Genomic DNA, 8,640 nt, shown 5'->3' with positions numbered 1-8,640 from the left:
ACTTGTTACTAGCCACGTGAAATCGATTAACATCTAGACCATCCGTCAAAAGGTGATGAGCAGGGCGTGCATGTGGTAGTTAACAAAGGAGAGTAGTGCTAGTGCTGTGTGGCCGGCGCTACTGTCTCTACGACCGTAGGGAATATTCAAGACTGAAGTCTTCTCCTTGGGGTTTTCACTTGTGCACACAATTTCAAATTGTCGTGTGCCCTATTTTCTGTTTCGATTTAGTACCTCTAAGCATTTTTTTTAACACAGTACAAACACATATATTTACATGTACGCACATACACTCACTTCTATAGATGCATGCACACACCTATCCTGTAAGGGCATATACAACCGGCCTTCTCAGATGTGGCTCCTCAAACGTTGGCGGACGTGTCTGGTCAATGCATGGACATGCCCATTATAAGCCCTCATTTGTGTATGCATGCAAGCACATACCCCACTTTGTCCTAGATTATTCAATCGCATGAATCTGATTAGCAAATATGCTGAAAGAGAGAAAAATAATAAAGAATAAAGAAAAGAAATGGTCTAGGCTGGACCGCATCCTACACGTCAAACTGATCGGGCGCGTCCGCAAGCCCTCATATCCTCCTCATATATGCGCTGGATATGAGTATTTCCAGACAACTCAGACATATGGAGACAAATTGCGGGTCCGATTGTGTTAAATTTTTCTTTCCCTCTCCTGTCCAGACAGTAACCAGGTTGTCTTCCCAGGCGCATAGGGAGAATATGAGGGGGGTCGGCTGTAGATGATGTAAGGACCTCTAAGTTATAATTCAGTACTTGTTGTTTCTAGCCATGCAACAATGTCACATGTATCCCTTGTTTCAAAATAGCTACAATAATTCACTATCTATTGTTTTTGTCATGCAATCATGCCACATAAGGGCATTTACAGCAAGGCTCCCCAACCCACACTTATACGCCCGGGTCGACTGATCGGTAAAAAAGAAAATTGAACCAGACAGATGTTTCATACCGGTCCAAAATGTCTGGGTGGACCGACACCACTCATATCCAGCCCAAATATGAGGCGGATATGGGGAGCACCGGTTGCGCACAAGCATGTTTACCACAACGGATCCGACACACGCTGACCCACCTCGGCCCTACATATATTCTTCCCAATCCGCTTCCTGGACCAAACCCTAGCCATTCCGTCCCCAAGCTCCCTTCTGACGATCTCCGACCCTCTTCACCAGGAACAGGCAATGGCAACCGTGCTTGATTTTTGTCCATAACTTAGTATGTATGTAGAACATGCCAAATTTTGCTAGTCCGATGGCTTTGAGGTTTGCTAATTAAGGTATCCGGATGTGAAAATGAAAACTTAAGGTGTGACCGGTCACTTTTCGTGGACACACTCAGTCGCGTCCGCGGGATGTTTGAGAGGCCAAATTTGGTATACGTGGCTGCAGTGGCGTAGCCAGGCCCAGGCTACTAGGGCCATGGCCTGGGGCATGGCTCTATGATCCTTTGTATACTATAGTTATTTTCGACACTGTAGCTGCCGTAGTTACTGTAGCTACAAGGGCTGGCGCGGGGCGTAGCCCAACCCTGCCTACGCCACTGCGTGGCTGTAAATGTTCTAAGCAAACCATGCATGTAAGTCATCAATTACTTTTTTGCACTAATATATGCGTGCAACACTGCCACATCATCAATTAATGCGTTTTAATCATAAGTTTTTTACGTAAGATTTTCTATTGACATTATATGTGTTAGGCAATTGCAGCGTACCTAGTTCATCCTTCATATTTTTATTACGAATGACATGCTTTTTACCGCAATCCAAAAGTTCTATTTCTTTTCTTTTATATGCTTCAATTTTTAAAACAATTTTTTAAACTTACACACCCTCTATTGTTTTTAGCATTAAGGTTACATGTTTTTGTTGACAAAGGTTCCCGCAACAACTTATGGGGCATCATCCAGTAGCATGTAATTTTAGCGTGAAAAATACCAGTAATATAGGCCATATGAAATATAATCAAGTTTGTGCACACTGCATAGTGAATATATCCATGGCCAGCTGCATCTATCGTGTGGGTCTTACCGGTGGGCATAGCTAGCAAGGTACTCTCTCTGTAAACTAATATAAGAGTGTTTGGATTACTAAACTAATATAAGAGTGTTTGGATTATTAAAGTAGTGATCCAAACGCTCTTATATTAGTTTACAGAGGAGTACGCTAGAAAGATTGGAGGAATATGCCGACCGACGGACCGACCGGCGTACCAAAGGTTGAAGCCTGTTGGATCTGGGTGGCTTGGATCCATTGCCTTGGAGCTTATTCCGATAAGTGAGCATCTCTCAAACCCAGGGTCGAAAGTGCGGTGGTACGCATGACATCGATCCATCGATGGATCGCCTCCCCTTGTCACGCCGTCCCGACCACTGTTAGTCCATGTGCCTACCCAGGCCATTCCATCTCATCTCATGCACCATGCATGCCATGAACGGACGCATACATGCATGTGACAGCGCCACTTTCACTGTTCAGCCTAAGCACCCCCATGCATGGAGCCGAGGAAATTTGTGGTCAACAGCAGAAGGTTTAGATGCCCTAATTTCCATTTCGGTCAAGAGAGATCAGTTGAGCCTTCCCCTTCATGCAGATCCATGGTGGTGGTGGTGGGGTGAAATGTCAGGAGGTGGAAGAAGATAGACTTTGGGCCGGCCATCGGCCACAGGGAAAAGTCCATTTTAAACCTTGAACTTGTAGAGGTTGGGCGGAACAAACCCTCAAGTCAAAATCCTGGTCGATTGCACTCTGAACTCTACAATCCCGGTCTAAATCGAACCCTAACATCGTTTGAACCGGGATTCGTCTGGTGGGCCGGCCCGCTAGATTATGTTTTCGTTCAATAACAAAAATTCCTAAAAGCGCACACCCTGGGGAGCTCCACGTGGCGTGCGTCCAATAGTCAGTCTAGCCTTCGCTAAAGGGGCGCGCAAAACGGGCCGGCCCATTAGCATGCCTCAAGCGGATGTGAAAAAAATAACGAAAAGTAATAGCGAGTGCATGAAACTCGAACTCCCGACCTCACCACGAATAGAAACGTCAGTGGCCAGTAGTCCGGGAAACTACTTGTGAATAAAACGCAGCGCTATCAAAAAAGTACTGTGACAGATCCTTTTTTTAGAATTTGCGAAACATTTGTTGGAAAAAGGTGTGAACATATTTTCTGAAAAATACGAATATTGTTTTATAATGAAACCAATTCCGAATTCCAAACAATATTTATGAACAAAGAACATTTTTTAAATGAATGTAAAATACATACAGAACATTTTGTTGGTATACGTTGAAAATGTTCAAAATATACACTGAACATTTTTGGAAAAATGTCCAAATGCAATCTGAACGATTTTTCTATACACGATGAACATTTTTTGTACACAGTGAACATTTTTTCAATGTACATTGCACATTTTTTCACTGCGGTGAACTGTTTTTTTAAATGCAATATGGACAATTTTTCCATACGCGATGAACATTTTTGTGTACACTCACAGGGAACAGATTTTCAATGTACGTTGCACATTTTTTTCACTGCAGTGAACTTATTTTGAAAAGTGTGCAAAATTTGAAAAGGTGAAAAAAATAGAATTCATAAAAGAATTTTTTTGAATTTCAAACATTTTCCCAAAATATACAGTGAACATTTTAGAACTTTTCTGTAATATAGAATGAACATACCTAAATATACAGTGAACATATTCGTAACACAGAATGAACTTTGTATAATATAAGGAAAAGAAACAGTAAAAAGGAAAAAAGAAATCATAAAAGGAGAAATAAAATAATAAAAATAAAATATAAAAATAAAAATAAAACAAAAAGAAAGAAGAACCAGAAAAGAAAACCCGAAAAAAATAAAGAACGAAAAACAGAAGCAACAACGTGCAGCACGCGCTGCTGTGAACTGGGCCGGCCCAACCGCGGGCGCTGCGGGAGTTTTCCTCCCCAATCCCGGTCATTCTTTTCCATGTCAGCAATCCCCGTTTGGCAAATGATCCGAAGGTTTGATTTAGACCGGCATTGTAGAGTTCAGGGTGCAATCGACCGGAATTTTGACTTTGGGGTTCATTTCGTCTAACCTCTACAAATTCAAGGTTTAAAATGGACTTTTTCCTCGGCCACATGCATGCATGCATGGGCAATCCACGTACCGCCACCGCGCCGATTCCCAATTATCGGACCCTCTCGCGCCAGATGCCGCCGTACGCGGGGCCCCCCTGCCTCGGCCTGGCCAGCACCCGCAGGGTGTCATTTGGCATACCGAGAAGGGACACCACCCCACACACACACTCCCACATATCGAGCGAAGCAGCAAAAGGAAAATCACAGAGCAGCAGCGACAGGCAGAGCGTGACCACACACCCCTCTCACTCTCACTTTTTCTAGCTACAGGGCCCGGGGAGAAAGCTAGCTAGCTCGTCCGTTACGTGTAGCATCCGATCGGCTTCAAAGATCTCGCCGCTACGCCGAGAGAAAGCGGGATTTTGGTGCCGATCCCTTGGAGCGTGGCGTGGTGACCACGAACGGAGGCCGATCTAATCTAATCTTACCTACGCCTCTGGCGCAGCCACAGACCGCCCACGCGTCTGCGGCGCCGCTGTTGCCTTTGCCTGCCTGCCTGCGCTCGCTGCGGCGCTTCGAGCACATCGCCCGGGCACGCCACACACGGAGTTGGCGCCTGCCGCGTCCCACTCCGCGCGGTGCCCGCCACCATTATTTTACACCGTCTCGTGCATGTCCTAGCTTTCCTCCCCCCTCCCATGTCTCGCTAGAAACGCACGCACACGCGTATAGTAGCAGCGTAGCACCAACCGGCAGTCGGGCACTAGCTCCTTCGAGTTCGATCCGTCGGATCGGCATGACGCTGGATGCCCTGTGCGCGGCCAGCGACGTCCTCGTCTACGACACCTTCAACGCGGCGGCCGCCGCGAGTGCCGCGCCGGCCGACAGCAGCCTCCTCTTCGGCGATGAGGCATGGATGGCGGGGTCTGCTTCCGCTGCGGCGCCGGCTGTGACGGCGGTGCCGGTGGAAGAAGGGGAGAAGGCGCAGGGGAGGAGGAAGCGGCGGCGGCGGGCGAGGAGCTGCAAGAACCGCGAGGACGCCGAGAGCCAGCGGATGACCCACATTGCCGTCGAGCGCAACCGCCGGCGCCAGATGAACGAGTACCTCGCCGCGCTCCGCTCCCTCATGCCGGAGTCCTACGCCCACCGGGTAAGCTCACGTTCTCGCGTCTCGCTGAATTCCTGATACGTTCTGCGCTCTTCGTGTTGAGTTCTTGAGGCCAAAATCTTTACATCGAGCGTCATTATGTTTGAGGGCCAATGGTGGAGTGGCGTCGGGAGTTCTTGAATCTTGTCTGCTCCATTCGGGCCCCTGTTCTTAACTACCAGAGCCAATGCACGCCAATAATGGCGCGTATCCCTCCTCCGCGAGACATACATTCCTCGGCCACATTGCGCCGTTAATGCGCCTCCTCTCCCTATCATCACTTCACTCATAGTTCTAGTAAATGTCCTACACTGTTTTTTTTTCTGAGCTTGGGGAACAGAGTGTTACAGCTACTACTACCCTGTTCTTTTAAGTTGTACGTACTTCTTCGATCACATGCAACTACCTTCTGTGAGGATGAATGTACCCGCACTTGACTGTCGCTGGCTTTCAATTCGATGGATGTGTAGGGCGACCAGGCATCCATTGTCGGCGGCGCCATCGATTTCGTCAAGGAGCTCGAGCAGCTGCTGCAGTCCCTGGAGGCGCAGAAGCGCACGCTCCTGGCGCAGCCGGAGCAGGAGCACAAGCCGCTGCCCATCCGTGACGCCATGCCATCGTCGAGCACCACCGTCGCGGCCGCGGCCGCGGCCACGACGACGAGCACCGATGAGGGCAAGCAGGCTGCGGCGACGCACGACACGACGGGGCCCCCGTTCGCGGGGTTCTTCACGTACCCGCAGTACGTGCGCCTCCTCCCACCGCGGGACGACGCCGACGACCGCGCCGGGGCGGCGGACATCGAGGTGACCCTGGTGGAGACGCACGCCAGCGTCCGGGTGATGGCGCCGCGGCGGCCGGGGCAGCTGCTCAGGATGGTCGCCGGGATGGAGGCGCTCAGGCTCACCGTCCTGCACCTCAACGTCACCACGCTCGGCTCGCTCGCGCTCTACTCCCTCAGCGTCAAGGTACATTTCCATGCCGTTGCCTGCAAACTATTCACTCGGTTGTTACTTTCTCTTCTGATGAAAACCTAAGCCATCGCCAAAATCTACATTTTCATTTTTCTCCTATCTAGCGCCGGAAAATGACAACAACTCTAGCTATAAAGCCAGTGAGAACGATGCTAGGCCCGTTTGCAAGCGAAAGCATCTAGAGTATTTTTTAATTTTCTTTGATGCATGTGGCTTCTCTATCAGAAGGACCAAAAACATGTTGGGTTTTAGCACAGCATCCAAAATAGTTAAACACTGTAGAGAATTCCATACAAATTGTTTCTTGCGCTAAAACGGTGAGGCCTGAACATTTTTTGACTGTGCCGGCTGAGATAACTTCCTAAAACACCCCTACTACCCCAGGCTGATCGGCAACTCAAAAAATAAAATCATTTCACATCTCTTGTTGCTTGAGGTGAACAAAATCATTCCGGCTAGGCATCTACTACATTGCATAAGCTCTGCTGCAGAGGTTGGCGTGCATTGCTTGTGCGAGCTAGAAACCAGCAGCCACTACCCAGTGCTGCTTCATGGTGGAGTACATCCGCCGCTGGCCATGGCCGGGAAGACCAGAAAGCTGGCTGGCTCCAGCCATTGGTCATTTGCTTTTTGACCAGATTGAGATTCCGGAATCGATCCAGAGGCTTTTTGCTCCCCCGATAGAGGCTTTTGCTCCGCTCTGCACTCCAAGCTGTAGCAGCTCTGCTCTCTGGACTTGACCTGCCCCCATATGGCTGCTGCCTGCACTATATCGAGCCATGACAGTTCAAGCTCAAAAAGCAGAAGCAGAGCTGCACATATGATACTTTTACCCTATTTTTTCCTCCTGCTAAAGTAGGCTGGAGATGGCGCCATGGAGAATCTTTCTGCGGAGCTGGGTCGTAGATCAGATAGATTGACATGGCGAGGTGAGCAGGGAAAAGAAAAAGGGGAGGCTACAGGGTTCGTGTGTGGTGCCTTTCCTTCGGGCTGTTCATGGCAGCGGCGCCCGTCGATCGCCCAGGCCCCATCGGAGAATCTGCCTTTACAGGAGCTTTTTTCACTTCCGGCTCAGTGATCGATGTAGTGATCGATGTAGCTCACGCTGTGACCGATCGCCTGTTCACCGGGCCTCTCTGCGCTCCGGAACCGCCGCTTTGCCTCGCGTGTATTGGCCTGATGCCATTTAATTGTGTGCAGTGAACTTCGCTCCTTGATAAGTGCGATCGCAGAGAAAGCTCAGGCTTCATGTTTTTGATTCGTGTGTGCAGGTGGAGGAAGGGTGCGGGCTGACAACGGCGGACGATATCGCGGCGGCGGTGCACCATGTGCTCTGCCTCGTCGACGCCGAGGAGACGTCGCAGCGGCTGCCGGCCGGTGGGCAGCAGGAGATTTTAAGTTAGCTTAGGTGCACCGGGGCAGTGCCGCCGAGCTTGCCGTCTGAGATAGGAGTAGTAATTTGTAAAGTGTAGTGGACCTCTACGAGGCTTTCGAGCATGGTTAATAATACAGTCAACAATGGACATGTTATCTGGAGCCAATCTAGTAGCCGACTCATACAATAGTAAGTCTTAAACGGACGCACCTGTTCTGATCGCGAGCTCACATGAGCTCGGGTGGACACTAAATCTAAAAAATCTGAATTTTTTTGTACGAAACTTCGACAAATATTTTAATAGCTTGCAAAATTCCATCATCATATGGCATTCTTGGAAAATATGGCAAAAGGAATCAATGCTCGCAAAACATTATAAATTATCACCACATGTGCACTTGGGGGACTGAGATCCAGTGACTTGCCCACTGCACACTACTAGGAAAATGCTTATAAATAGAAGTTATCAGTAGCGAGTTTTTATGAACCAGCGCTACTAGTAATTACCAGTAGCGCTGTGTAGAAAACACGCTACTACTAACATATAGCAGCAGCGTTTGTTTGTTCGGGCCGCGCTACTGTTACATGGGCCGCAGGGCAGCATCTGTAGCCCACTTAGCTTTAGCGTTTGTTCTGAAAAGGCGCTACAGCTGGTGGGCTTAGCAGTAGTGTGGTGCTGCAACCAGCGCTACTACTACAGCTAAAGAAAACCGCCCCGCGAGCGCCCCCGGCCGCACCCCCCTCGTCTCACACAATCAATCCCATCCGCCCGCCGCCGCCGCCGCCGCGGTTAGGGTTCGTCCCCAGCCGCCTCACCCCCGTCGACGGTGCCGTGCGCCGCCACCACGCGCAGTCGCCTCTCGCCTCCTCCGACGCTTCAGCCCCGTAAGTCCCCCTCTCGATCTCCTCCTCCCTGCGGGCGCCACAGTAGCTCCTCTCGATCTCTCGGTTAGGGTTCGTCGTAGGGGCTCCAATCGATTTGCCGCGGCGGCTCGCCATGTTTTGGGATTTAGGGATTGCACGGTGGCTCCGCGCTTCGATG

General features: G+C 49.7%; 1 protein-coding gene across 1 annotated transcript; it reads left to right on the top strand.

The window, feature by feature from the left end:
- The first annotated feature begins 4,510 nt into the window (after positions 1-4,510).
- Positions 4,511-7,759, top strand: LOC123046635 (transcription factor bHLH94-like). The gene is made up of 3 exons (XM_044470031.1): positions 4,511-5,252; positions 5,720-6,217; positions 7,495-7,759. The coding sequence occupies exons 1-3, from the start codon at positions 4,899-4,901 to the stop codon at positions 7,624-7,626; spliced, it is 984 nt and encodes a 327-aa protein (XP_044325966.1). The 5' UTR covers positions 4,511-4,898; the 3' UTR covers positions 7,627-7,759.
- The last annotated feature ends 881 nt before the right edge of the window (positions 7,760-8,640 follow it).

The sequence above is a fragment of the Triticum aestivum genome, chromosome 2B (genome assembly GCF_018294505.1).
Source record: "Triticum aestivum cultivar Chinese Spring chromosome 2B, IWGSC CS RefSeq v2.1, whole genome shotgun sequence".
NCBI classification, from domain to species: Eukaryota; Viridiplantae; Streptophyta; class Magnoliopsida; order Poales; family Poaceae; genus Triticum; species Triticum aestivum.
The sequence above is the reverse complement of the archived record's forward strand: the minus strand, read 5'-3'. Positions and strand labels throughout refer to the sequence as shown.